The following is a 23,987-nucleotide window of genomic DNA, read 5'->3' as shown; positions in this document are numbered from 1 at the left end:
TGGGAGAGGAGAAAGAAGGGGACGGTGGAAGGAGGAAGGAGGAAGGAGGCAGAGAATGGGGTAAGAAAATTAAAAAATTAAACTAAAACTGAATTGAAAGTAAGTAAAAAATCAAAATTAAAATCTTAAAATCCAAACCAATAAAATCAAAACACATGTCATTTTAACTTGTTTTACCAGTTTTAAACAGGTGAATACTCAATTAAAGATAATACCTCCAAAAGATTGACTTATTCTTAGTTAATTAAAAGGTTGGCTTATTTTGAGCTAACAGCTTAAAGGTTGGCTTATTTTTGACAAATTTTCCAATTTATTTAGCACGGCCTTGGACTTTAGATAATCGGTCATAAAATACGATCTGACTCCAATATTTTTGTAGTGGCTCAATATATACACTCGGGAATTATCATAAATCTGCAAATTCCTACAAAATAATACCAACTCTACAAAAACACTAGAAAACGTATATTAGTAATAAAAATAGCTCCGTAGAGCTCAAATTAGCACAAATACGACCGTGGGACGGGGAATAAAATATATATAAAACAGACTTATCAATTACATACACAACTAATAAAAATACTCCCTTCGTCCCCTTATTAGATTTCTACTTCTCTCTATTATGTTAGTAATAAATGAAGGAAATATGAATCTAATTAAGGGATGGAGGAAGTAATTATGAATTACATACATCAAAAAGTTATACATAGAAAAATATTATTTTATGGTATATAGTACTCGTATTAAATAAAAGAGTATTATATTTGTGGAATGTGTATAAGTAAAATATACTTACTTCATAGGAAGGGATTAATTACAGTATAATACTCCATATTAAATATAATCTAGTAAAAACAAAATAACTTATTATTAAAAAAAAACAAAAAAAAAAGAGAAAAGAAAAAGCTTTGGAGAAATTTTTTTTAATAAATGGATGACACGTGTCATTTCTGGTTTCACATTTAGTATATAGCTATAGATAATCAATCATTGATTTTTTCTACATAGATATTGATTATCAAGGTAATTTGCTTGGCAAAAATAATATATATAAATCTTATGTTGATAATCTATGTGATATTTTCCTAAAGATGTGATTGTTTATTCTTCTTTCTATAACTAAAGATTTACACAATAATTAATCTATTATAATAAAAGTCGTTATTTATAAAAGATTTTCGAGAAGGAAATAAAAAAAATTATTGAAGGACATACCAGGATAAAAATTATTTAAGCCAACTTTTTATATTTATTGATTGATGATTATTGATTGATTATTGATTTTTTTTTTCTTGGTGTTTTACCCGGTTCACCCTTTGGGCTAATCCAGATTCGGAGATTAGTTCTGAGTGGTTAGGTTTAAGTACCCCAAATTATTGTTGCGGAGATCAAACACAGGTCCTCCCTAAAGACCCGCTCATTTATTTATCAGACGGATCTAACCCTAACCCATATTATAACTATGGCGGGTCATGGCTTTTAAAGGCCTCCGTTCCTATTTCCTACCTCTCTCAGTCTCTCAGTTATTCGTTGAAGCGCACTCAACGTTCTCCATTGAAGCTTTCTCTGTTGAATCTTATCCTTGTATCCTCCATTGAAGCAGCAACTAAGGTTAGTAGTTTGTTGTTGTCATCATCATATCAATTTCACAATCTAGGGTTTATCTTTGATCTAATCTAATTTAACTATCAGTGCTTTAAGTTTAGGGTTCCTAAATTCTTAGATTATGAAACATCATATCCAAAAGATAAGAAAATTATGAGCGTAATTTGATTATTGAATCAAATATCCCTAAAATTATGTATTTGTCGAGATAATTCAATATGAAATCAAATCTCTTTACCTGTATGTCCCAGCTTACTGGCTTTGTGGTTATAATACAGCTGAAAACTACATACTATTATAACTCTTGTGATGTCTATGTAATGTGTAATTGTATTGGTTTGGTTATAAATTTTTAATTTGGAAGTTTATTGGCTTTGAAAATGAAAGGCAAAGCTGTTTGGCTTAGTTGGCAGGATAGTGTTGTAATACGAAGTAGTAATTTTTACCAACCTATTGTTATTATGGAGTATGGACTTATGGTGTCCATGTTGTGCAGGGTTGTACTGCATTGGTTATTTTTAAGAGTTAGGAAATTGCCATATTTTTGTGGGAGCACCCTATGTAATTGACTCTCTGTAATTTCTTCCATCTCTGCTCTTACTTTTCAGTTGCTATCCCATCGGAAGGAAGATGCCTCCAAAGTCCGCCAAATCGAAAGATGCCCCAGCTGAGCGACCCATTCTTGGCCGATTTTCTTCTCACCTTAAGATGGGAATTGTGAGATTTTTATCTTGCTTATCATTTATATTCAATTGCATCTCTTCTTGCTGTATTCGATTCATTCCTGATGCTTCCTTTTATTTTCAATATAGGATTTTTTCCCTGTTATTTATTCTTTTATATATTCTCCCCATTTTTAATCTTTTCGACTGTAATTATTTTCATTTTAAGGATTTTGATGCTATTTTCAGATTTTAGTAGCTGAATTTTAGTATTACTGTGACACTGTATATACAAACTGATTTCTTAAAAGACAATTTTAACTTCTAATATCAACTATCATCTAAATTCTGAAATCTGAACTATTGGATTTTCTGGATGGTTTCAAAATAATTTATGTAGTTGATACTCAGATGTCGCAGTGATTTATATACTTTCATGCGAATAAATAAGATATTTGTCATCAAGATTCCCCTACTGAGTTAGAACTGCTGATAGAGTTCACTTAAATCTGATTTTGTAACATTGTATACTTTATAGATCATTATGTCATTGTAAGCTGTTGAGCTATTATATTTTCATGGTTGTATTGCTGATGATATTGTTGATTTATTGTTTTTAGGTTGGGCTGCCAAATGTTGGCAAGTCGACTCTTTTCAATACGCTTACAAAGCTGGCAATTCCAGCCGAAAATTTTCCATTTTGTACCATTGAGCCTAATGAAGCTCGTGTTAATATTCCCGATGAACGATTTGATTGGCTTGTACAATTGTTCAAGCCTAAGAGCGAGGTTTGTGAATAAAATTTCTGTTCCCTGTAGCTTTTATTAGATGTCTTGACCTTATTTATTGCTCGATTTTGTTCTTTTGATGTTTTCTATGATAATTTGCAATAATGGCCTAAATGGTAAGAACCCACATCAGGTTGGATGTGTAAAGTTTCTCCTTGTGCTATTATGGGCGAATTTACAAACATTAGACCATACTGTGTTACTTGTTAGGGCATTTTTTCATCAAGGGTAATACATTAAGGGATTTTAAAAAGTCCAATTAAAAATATTGGTGAGTTGAGGTGGTGATTAATGAGATGAAGTTGTGGCCTAGGGAATAAGGCAGTGTTAGTATGCAGGAGAGGGAAGGATGTTAGTAATTATTAGGATAATAGTTTCCCATTCTCTTCTTTCTCATTACACTTTCATTACTCCATCTTCCTTACAATCAATTCTTATGACCTTCATTTTATTTTGTTTGAAAATTTTAAACTTATAATAAATTATCTTTAATCCCAACATACCTTTATATTTAGTTCATTGATCCATATACCCATGATCAATTGTTAAGGCTTTTTAAATTTCAATTTTTCCTTACATTTGAAGAATTACCAAGTTCCATCATCAATGTAAAGTTAACTATTTTAACGTCTCTAGGATGTATCTTAGCAAATCTTTTATGTGGGCATTTTTGTTTCAACTGTTTTAAAATCATGACTATTTGACTTTTACCTCCTTTAAAGCACAATTTTAATTTAACTACTTAAAATAATGTTTTATTTTATTTACCAACTTTAAAAATGAAAACTTTTGATTTTGCCGCCACTTAACATCTTTATGGACGAAGTTGTTAGTTGGTGGTAAAAACAAACCTTTTAAGGTAGTAATAACATTAAAACAATTTCAAGAGAGAGAGAGAAAGAGTATGAAAAGGAGTAATAATTGTGGAGCTAGAGGGGAAAGATTGTAAAAGAGATGTCATAAAAAAATAAAACAAAGTGAGTAAAACATGAAAGAATGACCTAAAACAAACAGAATATAGGGAGCACTACCTTAATTTTTTTTCTTTGGATTTGCCACCACTTAACAGTTTATCACACAAATTGTAAGTAGTGACAATATCTTATTTTTACTCCGTATCATTTTTAAGGTGGTACAATAAAATATATTTATGGCAGTTAAAATAATAACCGTGCCTTTTAAAGTTGGTAAAAGTAAAAATATCATTACAATTATATGATAATTATCCTACTTGACAACAATAAGAATATTGAATAGTGTATTAAATGTATAGAAAAGAATGAAAAATTAGAAAATTTAAATTAAAACATCCCATAATGAAATGGACAACCACTCTATTAAGTTGATAAGAGCTTCAATTTCTTATGACATTTCAAACATTATAATAAATATGTTTGTTAGGAAGCTGCCATAAAATATTATGTAGGTTTGATTTTTATGGATTTTTTATTTTTTAATTTTTTTTTATTATTTGACTATTCTTGTGAGGGCAAAGATACATTAAAGTGAAGCTAGAACGAATATGACTAAAGAAATTAATCACTAGCATTAGTAAAAGGAAAATGATGTGATTGAACAGCAAAAAAATAGTAATGCCAAGATACATTTTAGTTTATATGTGATAAAAGCTTCTCAAATCTAGTGTGATAACATTACTATTTTTCCAAGGATGCATCAATGATATCATGTATGTGAGAATTAATGGGGTTGACTTTATGACTACTAGAAGTTACTCCCTTGTTTTTTTTCAAGTGACTTACTTTTCAAAAGCGACCGTTTTTTTAAGTATCCCATTTCCAAATTTAGAAACCTCACTCACATTGTTTATTATTTCTCTCTCTTCATTTTGATTCACTACCATCTTATAATATTTCTCCCTCACATATTACCTAGTGGTCCCCCATTCATATTTCTCTCTCTTACTTTTCCAAATTTTTTATATACCACTTTTAATTTTTCCTTTGAAATTTTGACCTTACCAGTTGACCCCACCACCTTTTCTATCCCCACCCCTTATTATCCACCTTATCAATTACTTTTGTTTTTTTAGCCTCCCTTTTCAATTACTACCACAATATGGGCTTTAATTTATACAAACTACCAAGTGCTTGACTTTGACTACACAATATATTTTTTTATATAAAGTAGAATTTAGGGATTTGGAGTGATACAAATTTTTTCTCAAATGTTGCCAGCTTTTGTTTCCTTGTACACTTGTCAAGGAGTTAAAAAAGTAACTGACTTCAACATTTTTACAAACTACCTTTCCTTTCAAGCTACTAAAACAACTTTCATTTTACTTTGTTTGATCAAACAATTCTTAGTGCTAATTGCCACAATAGAAAGTGTTAGAATCTTCTTATAACTTGTTGATACTTAATGCTAAATGTTGTGGCAAGGCTAAAATACTTTTGTTGTAATTTTTTCCTTTTTCTAATAGTTGCTAGGCAAAGAAACATGCATTAGGCAACCTTAGGTAAAAGATGTAGATAGGCAAGGCTAAAATACTTCTGTTGTAATCTTCTCATGGAAAATTACCTTCTCTACCAAATAGCCAAACCATATAATCTTTTCTATTTGTTTATAGGCAACCTTAGGTAAACATATGTAGCTGATACAGATGCTTCATCAATGCTCTTGAGAGGTCTAGGGACTAGGGACTAGGAACTAGGGATGAATAATTATAGTTCTAAAAAGGCATATTAGAACCAACTGTATGATGTGAGCAAGCATTGCCAAATCAAAAACAATCTATCGTTCCACCGTAGTTGCATCATATTGATGAAAAACCCATAACAAAAATAAAAGTATTGGAGGAGGAGGATCTTCTTGATTTATATTTATGTTAAAAATATGGTCTCAATGTATATTTTTATAGCATCAAATTTTTATAATGTTTACTTATTTATTAAAAAGAAATATTAACTGTTGAACTCATTTGTTGGCAAATGTGAAATAAGAAATGAGGAAGCGTATACTCCAGGGTGTAGGGTGATAGTTTGTGCTTTTTAAACTAGATTTTATTCAATCATTGAGAAATTATATTATCTCTTTTGATTTAGTTGCTATAATACTCGATTATTTCTTTAGGAATTTGGCATTAAGCTATATTCATTGTTTGTTATCTCTCTTTTCTCTTGCTCTCTATCTCACACACACACACACACACACACACACACACAATTTCACTTCGTAATGATTAGCTTTAAATTTTATACATTTGTTTCTTTTTCTTTTTCATTTGTCCCTTTTATTGTGTTTCAATGTTCCTTATTTTGGTGTTGTTTAGGTATCGGCTTTTTTGGAAATTCATGACATAGCCGGACTTGTTCGAGGTGCCCATCAAGGGGAAGGGTTGGGAAACAATTTCTTATCCCATATTCGAGCGGTGGATGGAATTTTTCATGTTCTACGTAAGATGTTAAGATTTTACACCTATATATGGAACAAGCATTGTGATATTAGTATGAAATATATGTGTGTGTGTGTGTGTGTGTGTGTGTGTGTGCGCGCGTGCGTGCGTGCGTGCGTGTGTGACTAGCACTCTAGACCATACTATATATCATCATGATTTAGGGAATTCTATCCTTTTGCTTCTGTTTAGGTATATGTCAGTCGAAATACTCTAAAGGGTGATTTGTTGCTTTATAAGATGCATCTGTAACCGTGATCCCTGTAATAAAATATGTCTTCCATATTGTTTCCACACTTCCCAGTACATGTTGCTGACTGTTCCATCCCATGATATATGATGTCCTGTGAACACCCTAAGAACCATGAGTTGTTAAAATTAAGTTGTCATAGATTAAAACTGTAACCATGAACCAAAAAAAAAGTCATCTCTAAAGTGCTAAAAACACTTGAAACTCTTTCTGAGACAGCCTTGGATGCTTTGGAGGTGATTTCCAGTTTTCCATTGCCATCCTTGTTTCTTGAGTAAGACCCTTTATGGAGGTATTTTATTCGACTAAATGGGTTCCTAGTGTTAGGGGTTGTAATCCTCGTCTTGAAGAATTGGCTTTGGCTGTTTTATTGTGAAGTTTGGTCTGAGCTATATGATCTTCATAGGAATCATGAGTGTTTGTTGGCAGAACCTGTTGCTTCGTACAAGATTCCAATCTTGTCCCTAGTTAGTGCTCTAAGTGGGTATATAAGAGAAAAATGCCTTTTTTAACTCCTTTTTAAAAGAACAGATAGATTGTTATTTTGATTTCTTCTCCCTAGTTAGTGCTCTTAGTGGGAATTTGGTTTTCATGGATTATTGACCTTCTCATTCCGTAACTCTGATGTGAGAGTATGAGTGGAAGTTGATACCTCCAGTGTTTTTTCTTGTAGATCCTTCCTATAAACCTGTAAAGCTTCATGTCTTCCTCGCTTTCTTTATTCTTATCTGATTAGAAGGCTTAAATTATAATGAACATTTAGGTTTTTGTTTGGATTGCCGCATTGGATAAGCTGAAACCATTTGACATATTCTCTTGTATCTCCTTTGTTAGATCCTTATTTATGTTGCATATTGTATTCTTATTAGCAGCTGGGTTGTGAAGAAGGCTAGAACCTTAAACTAGGCCAAGGGTTCTGTTTTTAATGTTATGATTTTTGCACTTGATAAGCTAAAATTAGTAAAATCTTGCAAAACTACAATCCTTCAAAGGCAATATGATATACATAGAATTTTTGCATTGATTAAGGTATTTTTTTATGTTAGAGGCGAATTTCTTTTTAATCTATTAAACATGCTTTTCTGCCTCCAGATTCTCTGTCCAGTTTGGTGATAGTAAGGATCAGAAGTTTGGTGGTAGTAAGGATCAGAAGACGTATAATACTATAATTATGTTTGATGAAGATATAACAAATTAACAAGGCATGCTCACATAGTTAACTATAGAGCCATCGGGTAGGTTCTCCCTTCTCCCGTGGGATCGCATGGTCATCCTATGATCACATCATTCACATGTTAAATGTTATCTTGTATTTTCTTGTTCGGATTAGCAGCAGGATCAGGATAGTGTTGTTATCCTCTTTTTGCTACGCTTATACTTTCTCCATTTGTATTTAGTTGATATATTTCCTTAGTCACGTTTACCAAATTATAAATTCAATCATTACTATCTTTAATAACAAAAAATTGAAAAAGTTGATGTTTTGAATTTATTTATCAAGGTGAATCTAACAAGACCTTGTGTGACTATGCTTTTCATTATATATAAGCCACAATAAATGGTCAAAGGGATTGTGTGAACAGTGCTAAAGTCACAACCGTCTCAACTAAAGCAACAGATAAAATATATAATTACCAAGTGTCTTCATTGCCCTACTTACAAAATTATTTTTAGTTTAGTTCAAAATAATGAAGCTTTTTAGTGACCAATCATACCTACTTATGAATGCAATTTTTATGGTATATGAATATTAATCAGTCTTCAGTATGAGGAGAGAGATTATGGAGGCATCAAACTATAGTAGGGTGCCAAACTCAATTTTTAAACTGGTTGTTGGTTTTATTTTGTTGTTAGGTGCATTCGATGATCCTGATATAATTCATGTTGATGATATTGTGGATCCTGTGAGAGACTTGGAGACCATAAGCGAAGAACTAAGGCTGAAGGTATATTTTCTCAATCTTATCCGTCTTTTGTTGGTATTTTTGTTTGCTTTTGATTAAATTGGTTTTTGAGCTTCAAAGCTTCAATTCAATGCTTTTTAGGCATCTGGAAGCACTTTGCTTTTTAGTACTGCATCTTATGACAGATTATCGTGCTCAGTTATGTAAAATGTTTATGCATGCACTTTCTTCTTCTTGTTGCCTTCTAAAGAATGATGTCAAATCTAATTGTTGTGTACTATAGAAATATGAGCTATATTTTTTAACTCAGGAAGAGGTTATCCTCTAATAATATCTGATGTTGGCAGTTATGGATTTGTTTGAGCTATTGAACATGTATGCATTGGTAAACATATGTTTATGCCTAACCAGCTATGCCAATGGTGGATGAAAATGAGTCAATGGAATATTGGTCGATGGAATGTAAAGTTAATCATAAATAATTAACACAAAATTTAATACTCTGAATAGATGAGATATCTTTAACTCAACTTGAGGAATCTCTTTTGCAATCTGGGACGGAGGGAGTATGATTAAAGATGTCAATGTTATAAAATGTACATTGGCTAGCGTGAAAACTCCAATGTCGCAATTAAAAAAAGGAAAAAGAGATCAGACTAGCAGACCACATAATATTAGTTTAGCTAAGATCAATATATATTATAGGTATAATATTCTAATTATTGGGCAAATCTGAGCATATATATATTTTATCTTTTTTATTTTTTTATATGCTTTAGTTTATTTGTTCTTATTTTTAACATGACTTGCCTATTTGTGTTGAAGATTTTGGGCTATGATTGTAATTTTCTGTGGACAATTCAGGAATTTTAGATGGACACTACTCCCTTCCCCCTTCATTTATACTTTATTGATATTAGTTGTAACAATTCTCATTTTTCTAACCCGTTATTTCAATCACGTAATTCTTATTAATAATATGTATGAATTTTATTGATTTGATATTTTGAAACAGTATAAATTGAGAAGAATTAACTATACTTTTCTTTAATCAATCAATCAAATCAAGCCTTAATCCCATAAGTGGGATAGGCTATATGAACCAAAAGTGATTATTATGTCATCCACAAAAATCTTCCTCCTCCATCCCTTACAATCAAATATCTCATTCTCATGCAAATTCATATGCTTCATGTCCTTCCTAACTTCTTCCAATCAATTCAATATCGGTCTCCCTTTACCTTGTGTAACCTCTGGGTGATCCCACTCTTCCACTCTTTGTACCGGTGGGGGTCTTCGTCTTACATGCCCGAACCAACAAGCGGTTTTCCCTTAGTTTGTTTGCAATGCTTGCAACACTGATTTCTTGCGAATAACTTCATTTCTAATTCTATCTCTTAGAGTATTCCACATATCCACCTTAACATGCGCATTTCCTTTATCAACATCTTTTTAATGTGCTTCTTAGAAGCTCAACATGTTGAACCATTAAGCAACATCGGTCTTATGATATTATAGAATTTTCCCTTCAATTCTAAAGGAATGCTTCGGTCACATAACACAACCAGCCACCCCATCTTTTCTCCCGTGGGCCACGTCTTGATCAATGTCACCATTCTTTTGGATGATCGACCCAAGTTATTTAAAATAGTCACTCATGGTCAAATCCTTCCTTTCTAAACTCACTACCTCATCGCTTGTCCCCCTCTTAAAGTATGAATCATTATTTTATTTTTGTCTAAATAGTGTAAAAGTGAAACTGCTGCAACTGATATGAACGCAAGAATTATAATAGAGATTATTGTAATTGCAAATGTAATTGATGTTGTTACATTTTTGTGTCTATTTATTACTCATTTTGTTTGTGGATACTTGCAGTAGTTGCCTCTTTCCTCAATTTCTAAATACTTACAAAACTACCAATTTTTGCATGTACTACTATTGTTTTTATTGTTTCTTTCTCTCACTAACCCCACATGCATTACTTTTATATATTCACTTCCCCGAAAACAATTGAAAATGCCCCCATACTTCCTCGGTTCTTTTTTACTTGACTTGTTTCTTTTATCACGCTTGCCAATACAAAACTTTAACGATCAATAACTTTAATTCTACATAAGTAAAAATTATAAAAGTTAAATATTATGATAGTACTTATTGAGATGAATTCAAAAAGATCCTACATGCATTTATTTTTCCCAACATATTATTCACAAAAGACGGTCAAAGGAGGGATGATGAATAGTGTAAAAGTCAAAGCGGGTCAAGTATATAAGAACGGAGGAAGTATTACTTCGTAAATTGGGGGAATATAGATGGGTTTGCATGAAGCTCCTCAATAAGAGTAGAACGTCGTTATAAGCTGTAACAGTTCTCATTTATTTGGCTTGGCCCAAACTGTGCAGACAAAGGGGAGATTACTCTGGTAATTTAAAGCAATCTGTCTCCTTCCAGCCTTGGAACTATTAATGCAAATGCTTACCCTTGCCGGCTTTGTTAGGCTCTATTGGGTACAAAGTTTGGGCCTTGTTCTCTGTCATCACTTTTTACACTGCTTAGTGTAGGATAATCGGGCAAGAGTTTCAAAGGAGGCATTTTTTAGCATGTATAACTGCTGAAAAATTTAATATTCAAATCCAACAAGATGAATTCTATTTTTGTTACTGACATCATATGCTATCTTATGACAGGATATTGAATTCGTGGAAAGAAAGATTGAGGATCTGGAGAAAAGCATGAAGAGGAGCACTGACAAGCAGATAAAATTGGAGCATGAAATCTGTATGAAGGTGTCAGTCTTTCCTTACTCTAGTCATACTGTTTCTTAGTGTTATTAGTCAGTATGTTGCATTGTGCTAAATTGACTTTGTTTCTTCTGAGTTATATATCTTTGTAAGAATATGTTTGTTTAGAGAAATATGTGGTTAACAGACTCACCACAATTTAATTAGAGACTAAGGATGTGGATTCTTCCTAACTGAAATAATTGCCTGTGTAGAGTTTGCAATATTTTTTATATGCTTTTGGAACCTATCTTCTTCTTGTCACTCTTTCCCTTCTCTGGAAGGAAGATTGTGAAACAGTTTTGCCAAACCTTTGCTCTTAAATATTATGTTTCCTTACTAGGGCAAGTGCATTCTCGGTTGCCATCTCATATGCTACCTAGCTCTACTGAAGCACATTTCTGTGTATGTATGGGAAAATATGAGAATCTATGCATTGTGCAATTGGTTTTACAGATTAAAGCATGGCTTCTTGAAGGGAAAGATATTCGTTTAGGGGACTGGAAAATCGCTGATGTTGAGGTCCTGAATACTTTTCAGTTGCTTACTGCAAAGCCTGTTGTTTATTTGGTAAGCAATTTTTTTTTGCCATAGAATGTAAGATCTAAATAGCTGTACTATTGGCTCAAAAAAAAAAAAAAAAAAAAAAATTCTGAGCTCAGCTGGCTACACTTCTGTGTTCATTTGTTGAGAAAGTAGCAAAAAAATTAAAAAATAATGCTCTCAGTGCATTTATGATTCTTTGTTGATTCTTTTTCTCCACCCATATAGTAAAATTTGGAACTTGGACTTTAAAACTGGTGATAATATACCTCTGCGGGGTCACCGTAGTTGGTAAAGTGCTCATCTTACACAAATCTTATGAGTTTCTTGTCCTGTTGGACAATTTTAAAATATGATTATATGAAAAGGAGTGGATCCATTAGATATGGATGCAAAAGGCCAAGTGCATTTCACTACTCCCTTTTAATGGTAAATTGGACTAGGTGTCTTGCACATTGAACTATTTCTAGAAATGAGTTGAATTGTGAGATTGTTAAGGGTCGCCAGAATATGCCCATGGTTGAGAATATCATGTTTAAGTCTTGTCAATATTTATTTGATTGCTATCACGTGGATCATCATTGGGAGCAAGCTTAGAAATTTTGATAATCTATAAACTAGGTTATGAATTTTGGAAGAAGGTAGGGTGGATAGTGGTTCACGTGAAATGAAATGGACGCTACATTATATTTGCGAATAGAATAGAAGAATGCTGGTTTTTATAAACGTTTGAGCAGTGGTTTTTGTAAAGTTGACAAACATAGTCTTTGTCATTCTGTGAAAATTAGCAATCCCCATTCCTATTTCTGTTCAGCAATTTATGAAGCTTTGGTTTTAACAATTTTTTTTTTTTTTTTTTTTTTTTTCCTGGTGCTGACTATTATCATGGCCAGGTTAATATGACTGAGAAAGATTACCAAAGAAAAAAGAACAAGTTTCTCCCAAAAATTCATGCCTGGTATGTAGCATTATTTTGTTTTTGTGTTGTGCATCTTGCTTATTTTTGTCTATCTATATTGGTAACATTTCTATTATGCATAGCAAACTACGTATGTAATACAGACATATAGTTTTTTCTGTAGTCACCTTAGTCGATATTACTAATAGTCACAAACTAAACATAATCTAAATTCCCAAATTTCATGGATGCGTTAATGATTAATATACTTTTAAATTCCTGTTCATGTATGCATATACACAGCCAAACTTTAATGCAGTTTTGAAGGTTTCAAATTAAATGTTCATCCGAAGGAGCAAATTTATGCTTGTAATGTGTATCTATAACTTATTCTTAGTTGTAAAACGCGAGGCGCACCGAGGCGCAGAGGGTCCCTGGAGCCTAGGCGCAAAGCGAAAGCGCACGCCTCTTATATATGAGGCGCAAATTTTTTAATGTGAATTTATTTTTATTTAACTTCATTTTTGACAATTGACATTAAAAATGTATTTAAAAATCAAATTAAAATGATATTTATTTTATTTTATTTTACGTAGTGCTGTTTTGAAGAAATTTTACAGCCTTTTTGTTATTATTTTTCTTAAAATACTTAATTTTAAGCATAGTAAATAAATTAAACTATTTTTTTTTGGTAAAAAAAAGGGAAGGTGGTCGGGTCACGTGATTAACAGAAAATAAAGGAGGAGCAGGCTTTTTGGTAATAATAATAATACTACCAAAAAGCGATTAGAGAGTCAGAGACCGCAGAGGAGAGAGAAAAAGAACAGCAGAAAAAGAAAGAATGGAGAAGAGTCTGGATCGAGGAGAGAGAATAGAAGCAAAAAAAAAAAAATAAAAAAAACATACCTGGGTTGCTTCACCGGCCGCCGGTATATCTAGAAATGGGGATTGATCTCCGGCTGTCTGCCGCAGCAGAACCCACCAATATTCAATTGCAAAGCAACCCGAAAATTAAGGTTTTTAAAAAAATTAGGGCTTTTAAATTGGGGTCAAATTGAGGTGATTTCATTCAATTAACAAGGGGCTTTTGCTCGAATTATCTCTCTAAAGACTGGGTAAGCTTTAATTTGGAAAAAAAATGTGTTTTTTTTTACAAAAATTAATCCAAATCCCCTTTTTCTCACGCCTCTAAATGTAAGGCGGCTCAGGCGCTGCGCCTTATGCCTTGGTGGAGGCGGTCTGAATGCGCGACGCCTAGGAAGGCCAAGGCGTTTTGGCCTGCGCCTCGTGTCGCCTTGCACCTCAACTGCGCCTAGGCGCGCTTTTTTAAACTAAGAACTTATTCTATTCTAGACTCACTCATTTTATTAAAAATAAATTAAGGTAACTTATTCTATTCTAGACTCACTCAATTTATTATAAATTGTGGAGGCTGAAGATACATCAATCTTATTGAAGGATGAAATATATGTGCAGGAAATTATAGATCGATCACTGGCGAGCAAATAACTTATTCGTTTTTAACATCTATCGATTCATGTCATAGGAATTAGCTCCCGAAATTTCATATACCTTATTGTGAACTGTCTTTCACATTCCTTTATTTGGTGTCTTCTTGTTTTCTCTTTTTGTCCTGATTTTCTGAAAGTCAATTCCAAATCGTTAAATGTAATGTGTATCAAGAATTCATGAAAACTCCCATCCATTTGGTTATAGATCTTTTCCTATGATTTTAGAAATAAATGTTTGAAAACTTGGTTAGGAGATAGGGTTTGAGTATCTGACTCGGGTTTGGACCCAAGGGCCAGACAAAGAAAATTCTAAATCAAGGACATTAGGAATTTGCAATAGTTTGGTTATGGAATGAAATTGATTTTATTTAATTCTTCCATTCTCAAGTTTTAGCAGGGGCGTAATTTCACAAGTAATGGGTATATTCATCTTATCTATGGTTCGTGGGTTTATGTTGAAAGATATGATGTTGACATACTGGTGTGTTTGTTTTTGATAAATGAGAGGATTTAATTGCGAGCTTCTATATGATTCGAATGCCTTAATTATTGGTCAATAAACATTATTATCGATCGTTAAGAGGGAGTAGGTTTGATGCCAAATCAGTGCAAACTTTTATCGATTCCGTATAATTCCAAATTCTTTAAAACATACTACTGGGAGATTTTCATGCGAAAGTAAGTTGCTTGGGTGTTGGTAATAATTGTTTCATCCTACAACCAAATATTTACTGAAGGCAAGTAATTAAAGATTCTGGATCATTTATACTAAAGCATCTTGATGTAGTAATTTCTCTGAAAATTGGTTCGTAATTCAGAAATACAGTAACCTTTTCACCAACTTCTTGTAGTATTGTTATTATAGTAGATCTTATATTTCATGGATTTAAATTACTTTATTAAGATATAGCCTTAGTTACATAGCCCTAGTCATATCTTAACTTCTTAAGATTGGAAGTCAGGACTGGAACCTTAATTAAATGGAAGCTCGATAATACCTCTCTTAAGAAGGTCATAATGTGTTGGTCATTTTTGCCAATGCATAACTTTAATCATTTATATCAAATTATAAAAATTAGATTTTAATAAAGTAGACATTGAAACGAATCTAACAAGATCCCATATGACTATATTTTTTCATTAATTATTATAAATCACAAAATAGTTTAACTTTCTTTCAGTTAGGATAAATGAACTCAGATCTTTGCGTCATTCTGGAAATTGTTACTCCGAGATTTTGGAGTGCTGGGCCTGCTGGCTCACTCAAGTGCACATGCTCTTTGATTAAATTTATTCTTACTCTTTCTGTAATTGTGATTTTGGTTGGTCTTATTATTGTCTTGTGCAAGGGTATAGTTGTGTCTGTGCATACATGCATAAGCCACATGTTGTGTATGCATGAACTCATACACTTAAATTTATTAATTTATTCACTTTCATTGTTGTTGCGGCAATCAGGGTGCAAGAACATGGAGGTGAACCGATTATCCCGTTCAGTGGCATTTTTGAGAAAAATCTTTGTGACATGCCAGAAGATGAAGCTGCTAAATACTGTGAGACAAATATGGTTCAGAGGTTAGTTTTAGTACTGAGTCCCCCTCATTTAAGTAATGGAGAAACAAATTGGTTGAACACATTGCCTAGATATAACTTGGAGGAATTAAAAAACTTCCCGTTACTTGAGTTTTTGCTTTACCCCACTTAGGCTTCTCTTCAAGATATTGAATAAAAACCCCTTCTTCATTACCCAAAGCTTCTATTATATGGAGATTACGCTACTTCTGACCTCTAAGTAGTATATCTCTCTTTTCCATACAAAATTATGTCAATGGAATTGATACTGTCTTTATTCTAAAAATTATTTAATATTTTTATATTTATTATTGTTATTGTTAATGTTATTGTTATTTTTATAATTAATCATCTGTAGTAGAAGTGGTAATTTTGAGAATGATCATTTGGTTGTGGTTGCATTTGTGTTGTTGCAGTGCTATTCCAAAGATTATTAAGACTGGGTTCACGGCTATTAATCTGATTTACTTCTTTACTGCAGGCCCAGATGAGGTAACCATCTTCTATCCACATATTGCTTTATATGATACGTTTACAGCTTGTGACTATCTTGTTTTGGATGCTGGCTAGTTGTATATAATTATAACCTGTAATGCATTTTGCAAATGTATTTTCATGCAATAATATGAGTCTTAAGAAGTTGGTATAATAATCATATTAGGTTGAGAAATTTTCATGTATTAACATTTTATTATGTTTGAAAATGTAAACTCTGTACCGATTTAACTATGTGGTTAAAAAAACAATCTTGATTCTTAAAAATTTAATTTTAAAATAATAAATAAAAGGAAGACAGTTAAAAAAGCATTATAACACAACATGATTGATGTTCATATGTCATGATGATAATTGATAATGGAGTTTCAGTAAAAGGAAGACCAAAACCCGTTACATAACGATTTTTTTGAGATACTGATTTTTAATTCCATGCTTAACACTAAGGCCTTTAATATTCACCTTATTGAACCAAATTTATTATATTCTGTTTGTTCTTTGAAGTTACTGATTTTTATTGATTTGAACTTATTTTTTTACTAAACTGAACTTATTTTGGTTGAACTTAAATTATTTTTGCTAGACTTTGATTAATATTAAAAAGGTAAAGAGAATGAGCTTTATTAGGAAGTACAATAATGTGGCAAATTACTTTTGCTAGAAAAAATTCTACTTCCTGACTTTAGATGTATAGGGTGTACAATTCATTTGATTTTCAAGAAATAATATTTTTTTGTAAATAACAGATTTGATTTATTCTCATTCCAACTATTGGACTGAATATCATTTCAGGTAAAGTGTTGGCAAATTAGAAGGCAATCAAAGGCTCCACAAGCTGCAGGGGCAATCCATACTGATTTTGAGAGAGGATTTATTTGTGCTGAGGTAACTCTTTTATGCAATTCTTAACTTGCATGATGGACTATGAAGTCTGATAATCCTTATGGCTTGTATATTACCATATCCCTAAAGTTTGAATAGCAAAACTCTAATATCTGGGAAATGTACTCGAAAAGGTAGCAAAAATTACAAATTTGGCTGAACCCTAAAAATCAGGTTAATGTTTCAAGTGGGAAAGTGCGAGCATAAATTGTGTTTTGGCATACCCTAAGATAAAACTCTCAAAACTTTCAGTATTATGTGAAATGTATTTTTGATTCTTTTATTCCTTTCTCTGCTTTGAATTTTAGAGTTGGTCGTTTATTCTAGATTTGTTTCTGTTACAGGTTCTCTTTTTAGGCTAGACGATCTATGTTCAACTCCAATACTTGATTGTTGAGTAGTTTTTTTGTAGACTTTATTAAGCGCTTGGTTTCCCTTTTGATTCAGCACAAAAGTAGTATGACTTGCATCATATTGTACTTCCACTGCTATTTTTACTGCAACTTGTAGGGGATTCAAGGTGTCATAGGATTCCATAGGCGATAGAGACATTTATTATAAAAAGGGAGTATATGTGTGAATAAGAAAACATATACTACCTTCGTTTCATATTATTTGCAACGATTAGACATTTTTCCTCTTTACTTTATGTCAAATTGTTGCAAATAATATGAAACGGAGGTAGTATATATGTGGAACAACTATAGATGGAAACTAGTGAATTTCGGAAATCCTAGTACTGCACCAGTGACTAAATGTCTAAGCTACCAACTTTCACTGGCTTTTCTCTTGGAGTAAAGCTTAGGAATCTGCTGATTAGGCCTTTTTTTCCCTTATATTAATAAAAAGGTGGGCAACAAGCATTCTGCTCAAATCTCATAGATAGGCATCTCCAACTTATTTTTCAGGATTCGTGAGATTCTCACCTAGTAAAATGAACGTAGTTGAATATCTTTTTATGAGCATCTCTGCCTCGTCTCTTGCAAAAAGAACTTCACCTATCTTCATTAGCTTAAATGTTGCTCTAAGCCTCTAATCATGTTGCTGTTATCATGGAATTCTGATCCTTTAACAATTGAAAGTGTAAGTTAAGAAACATTACCTGAATAAAGAGGTTCCTTCATGTGGGGTATATTTAGTACTCCCTCCGTTTCTTATTTCTTGCAACATTTGCCATTTTGGGGTGGTTCACATTTCTTGCAACAAACTTATTTTTTTCCTTATTTGGAAACTTTTTTCTGTCAAAATGACCCATATACCCTTACTTAAAATTTTTTAACACATAATACTACACATAATAACAATCCATTATAACCTTAATCTAAATTAATAATCTATGAAATCACCCCCAAATAATCAAACCCATTATCTTTCTCTCTCCTCCTTCATCTATCATTTCATCATCTTCATCTTCATCTTCCTCTTTCATAATCAAATTTCAAACCACCTTTTAGTGGGTTTCAAATCTGATTGTTGGTGAGTTTGGTGGTTCGTCGATGATTTTGCAGGAGGTGTCGTGGGTGTTTCTGGTAGGTCGTCGGTGATTTTGGCGGTGTCGTGGGTGGTTCTGGTGCGTGGGTCGTCAATGGGTTTTTGTGGATCGGTGGTAAAGGTGGTTTTTTTTGGTTTTTGGTTTCGCAGGGGTGGAGGAGGGTCGTGGGTTTGGCGGCGTGGGTCTTGAGCTGGTGGTTTTCAATGGTGTTGGTGGTGTCGGTGGGTTTAGATCTGGTAGTGTTGGTGGTGTTGGTGGTGTCGCAGGGGTGGAGGAGAGATTTTGGTGGTTTCGTGGGTTTGGTGTGGTGGGTCTGGGTGGTGGTTGTGGGTGGCGTGGGTTCTAGATCTGGGTGGTTTCGGGTAGAAGTGGTTTCGTTGGGTGATTTCGAGTGGTTCTAGGTGGTTTCGGGTGGTTTTGTTGGTGGTTCTAGGTGGTTTCGGGTAGTTTTGTTGGTGGTTCTAGGTGGTAGCTGGTCGTTGCTGGTGGTTCTGGTTGCGTGTGCGGTGATCAGTGGTGGTGCTGAACATTTAGTTGTTTAATTAATTATTCACTCTCTCTCCTTAATTACATTATTTACATGCCCTTTTTAATAATTATGCTTAAAAACTTTTGACTTGGGAAATGTGCAACCCCCCTTTGTTGCAAGAAATAAGAAACGGAGGAAGTATAAACCATGGCCAAACCCATTGTATTAGTCTTTCCTTGTATATGTTTGTTCTTTTAATCTTTTTTGTTTTGTACTCAACCCCAACCCCCCCCCCCCCCCCCCCCCCCCCCCTCTCTCTCCTTTTCTCTGTCACCACAAATATGGGAGACTTTGGCATGGTTTTTCAATTACGTGATTATGTATTTTGCTGTTTACAGGTCATGAAATTTGAGGATCTAAAGGAACTTGGCAGTGAGTCAGCTGTAAAGGTATAAGCACCACTTGCATTACTATGCTGGAGAAAACATACTGCATACCTTACTGGATGTAGAATATATATTTTGTGCATTCCATAAAATCATGGCAGTCGTCATTCATTTATGCTTCTGATTTGATGAATTTTATTTCTACATTGGTCCCAAGTTGTGAAGATTTGACCGTCACTTGCATTACCATGCTGGCGAAAAAATCCTACTTACCTTGCTGAATGAAGAATATATTTTGTGCATTCCATGGAATCATGCTAGTTTTCATCCATTTATGCTATCTGATTCTAAGAAATTTATTTTTATGTTGGTCTTGAGTTGTGACTTTTTTGTCCATATATCTAGGGTATATATATATATTTTTTTTTCAGAAATGAAGTCATTTTGTGGTTGGGGATTGTGGATCTTGAACATAGATGTTATGTTATTATTTATTTTATATTATTTTTCAATTTCACCCTTGACATCAATGTCAGTCATATAGATTTTAGAGCTCTATTCTAAGATTCTGATGTGGGGTCCAAACTCTGGAAGTTGCATGTGATACAGATACAATTTGGTTGAGTTTTGAAGTCATTATCTTGCTATCTGCTATGTTGTTCCTTGGGTCTTAAAAACTGAATAGAATTCATGATCAGTATCCAAAGTGGTTGAAAAACCATTGTAAGGTTTTCTTCTGTTGAGACTTTTTCACGGCTCGATAGAGAATTTGACAGGTCAATGATTTTTTTCCATGTTTTAGAATACGGTATTGATGATATTGGTCTCGGGGTTTTTGCCTTAGTTGGAAAGTTGATTTTTATACTTGTTTTTGTATCACAATTTTATTTATTCACAAGTGAAAAGATGTGCAGTATCCATAATTTTTCACCAATTAACATTGCTAGTTACATTATTTTATTAACTAAATGCACGGGTTATTCATATAAAATTGTATTGAGAGATAAGTGAGGAAATATCAGCAAGTCATTATAGGGTATAATATGTAATCGGAAACATGATTAAAGAAATTAAAATTATGGAACTTTAATCGAAAGAGAGGTAGGTGGAAGGGCTAAAATTAAAGAGAGAATAGGAAAAGGTTGAATTAAAGGGGAGAGATGAAGATTAAGAGATAAAGTGTGTATGAAAGATTAAATACAACTTTAATGAAAGAATTAAAAAAAAAAATGGTGCTATAAAAAATTAAGTGTAAAATGACATGTGGCACTATGGTTAGAGAAGTGTAATAGAATGGATGGGGACATGTGTCTTTCTTTGTTTCTTGGTTATAGTTTTTAAATACTAAGTATAGATATAGATGTGTTCAGTGATGTAGATCCACTTTAATTTCTGATATATACTAAGTAAACCGTGTTCTAATTTTCTAAGCTTCACAACTATCATCTACTCCCTCCGTCCTACAATACTTGGGATGTTGAGGTGGACATGTAGTTTGAGAAAACTACAAGTGGATCCATTTAAAACATTTATTTATTATATAAAAGATTCTCTTTTGTATTTTTATATTGTAAAAAAAAAACAATTGGGGGTGGGGGTTGTGAGGAGAGAGAAAATGTGGGAATATGTTATTTTATTTGTGGTCTATTCTATATTTAGTAACGTGTCAAGTATTGTGGTACGGATGAAAAATGTGAACTGTGTCAAGAATTATGGGACAAAGAGAGTATGTTTTTGTCCTCGACATGTCCTGAGCTTTACATCAAGCAATATATGTAATTGCATTTGATGGGTGTGGGGACTTTCTTCATGCTTACCATGTAGCTGTCATTTGGGGGTTCAACGCCTATTATGTCGTACAGATGGATATTTACTTTGTATTTTGCTGAAGGCGGCTCTATTTACTCCCTTGTTGAATTGCTTTTCCTTGTAGTTTAATGCCTCGAATTTGTTGGTATGGTACAGGCCGCTGGGAAGTATAGGCAGGAGGGTAAGACATACGTGGTTCAAGATGGTGATATAATCTTTTTCAAGTTCAATGTTTCTGGTGGTGGAAAGAAGTGAGCCTGTGATTGCTATAATCTTAGAGAACAGAGAATATGCAAATCAACTTAGTTGTGATACAAACTGGTTTATCATGGCACTAATTTGTTTACGCAACATTTCCTGATATGCATAAGTAAAAATTACCTAGCACATCATAGGTTTTTTCTTTAATCGTTCACGATCTGTTCATTGACTACCTATGCTGAGGTGGGCGAATGTGCTTTGTGACATAAATTATTAGAAGACAAGTATTGTTTCTGAATGGAATTGGTTTTGAGAAGATTGTGGCCATAGAAGTCTGTTAGTATTTGATTTTGATCAATTACTGGTTTCAAGTTAGAGGTGATTAAAGTTAGCCTAGCCCGACCCGGCCCGAAAATTTATTTTTTTGAGCGGGTTTGGGAATGCATTTTTATGCATATTTAGTAGCTTTTTTTATGCTTGATCTGAATATGGCTCGCAAGGTGACAAGCTAAAGTCGTATCACCTAATCAAAAGTAATTTCTAAAACCATTGACTAATAATAGATAGGGAAATAGGGTTAAATCCACAAGGAAATTGGTCTTTCTATTACTGATTATTTATTATAATTTAAATTATTAAGTAATCAAATTATTATTGTAGCAGATATCTAAGGAGAGTAAAGTAGGAAAGATTAAGGATAGAGAAAAATCAATGAATAAAAGACATAGGGCATAGGTTCACCAATAAATAATGCTCCAGGGTAAAACATAACAATCATCAATTAACATTGCATAAATAACATAGATCTTACATGTTATCGCAATTTACTAGATGTAAGTTCCTATTGAAAATAGCCTTTAATATCAAATTAACATCTGTTAGATTCATCAATTTAATATTGCTATACTTTTACAAGTGAATCACATTTGGTTGATTCATAATTCGGTTGTAAAGCGTTAAAACAATTCAATAAGAAATTATCGTTTAATATCAATAACCAATAACAGTCAATCATCAATGCATCAATTAACCAGATTATAAAGGACTTTCGTTATGTATTACAATCACAGAATTAATCTACCGGTATTAAATCTCATCTCTCGAATCTCGACTTCACCAATTATAAATTAACCTGCCTATTGAAACTAAGCCTAAATATTAATTCTCATCTCTCGAATCTCGAATTAATATTGCCAAACTCATGCATAAAAGACCAGTACTAATCTTGTTACAGAGCATTAAATCGATCAATAGGAAATTAATCTAGCATTGACAATCAACAACAATAAATTATCCCTTCATATTATTCATGGATTCCCATAAACCCTAAAAAGAAAACTACTCACGCATAATTAAATCTAAACTAATCAAAGCAATTAAACAAGTCATGATAGAAGAAATAAAATAAATAACTGAGATTAAAGAAGAAGAAATTATTACCAAAGTAATCGAAAATAAAGAGTTGAGTTAAGAACAAATTGTAAAGTTGTAGAGAGAGAAAATAAACTAAGTAGAGAGAGAAAGTGTAAGAGAAAGAATAATCGTATCAAAACGACTTAAAACGTATTTATACTAAACTCCTAAAATCCGAATTAGAAACTAAGTAAAAAACGCCGAAATTAACTGTTCAAAACACGCTCCGATCGGGTGAGGCAATGCCCGATCAGGCCCGCCTTTTCTCATCAGGGGTCTTCTCTCGCGCCCGGCCGGGCGCAAGCTTGGGCGCGAGACCTTTTTCTTCATTAGTCCCGCCCGGTCGGGCGCGCCTTCGGGTGAGAGCTCCTTTGGCCGGGCAAGGCCACTTGGGCAAGCTTGGACTTCGATTGGGCCCCGATTCTTCGGCCCAATCCGGATTTCCTTTTCGGGTCTTGAATACTCGTCCAAATGCCCCGGTATCACATATACCGAGCCCTTAATCACCGGTTCAATGACTCTAACCGGCCTTGGGCTATGAAAAGTGATCGTGCTTCTCCAATGCTCGTAGTCACTTCACAAAATCCGGGGAAAATGCTCCAAAAGCGCAATTCCCTACAAAAGTCAACCAAAACTACGAAACACACTAAAAAACACCAATTAGTAATAAAAGTGGCTCTAAAGAGCCAAAAACACTACCAATTATGACCAAGGGACGGAGGTAAAATACTATATAAAACAGACATATCACAAGGCCCGACCATTTATGGGCTGGTTTTGGCACAAAAATCCTGCCCCAAAGCTTGGCCCAACCCGACTTAACCCGGGAAGTGGGCTTTTGTTAGCTGTTAATGGCTGGGGTCGACCTCAACCATTGTTGGCTGGGGTTGCTGCCAAAATGAATATTTAGTA

The 23,987-nt window shown here is 33.4% G+C and overlaps 1 protein-coding gene across 1 annotated transcript; it reads left to right on the top strand.

Annotated features, from left to right (window-relative positions):
- The first annotated feature begins 1,473 nt into the window (after positions 1 to 1,473).
- Positions 1,474 to 21,994, top strand: LOC145610360 (obg-like ATPase 1). The gene is made up of 13 exons (XM_081665697.1): positions 1,474 to 1,611; positions 2,214 to 2,322; positions 2,888 to 3,055; positions 6,345 to 6,468; positions 8,572 to 8,663; positions 11,312 to 11,410; positions 11,861 to 11,974; positions 12,841 to 12,905; positions 15,815 to 15,931; positions 16,345 to 16,420; positions 17,216 to 17,308; positions 19,665 to 19,715; positions 21,618 to 21,994. Exons 2-13 carry the CDS (start codon positions 2,236 to 2,238, stop codon positions 21,714 to 21,716), a joined length of 1,185 nt encoding a protein of 394 aa, XP_081521823.1. The 5' UTR covers positions 1,474 to 1,611; positions 2,214 to 2,235; the 3' UTR covers positions 21,717 to 21,994.
- The last annotated feature ends 1,993 nt before the right edge of the window (positions 21,995 to 23,987 follow it).

Source organism: Chenopodium album, chromosome 24, assembly GCF_948465745.1.
Source record: "Chenopodium album chromosome 24, dcCheAlbu1.1, whole genome shotgun sequence".
Classification (NCBI taxonomy): Eukaryota; Viridiplantae; Streptophyta; class Magnoliopsida; order Caryophyllales; family Amaranthaceae; genus Chenopodium; species Chenopodium album.
Note: the sequence above shows the minus strand (reverse complement) of the source record. Positions and strands in the feature narration are given on the sequence as shown.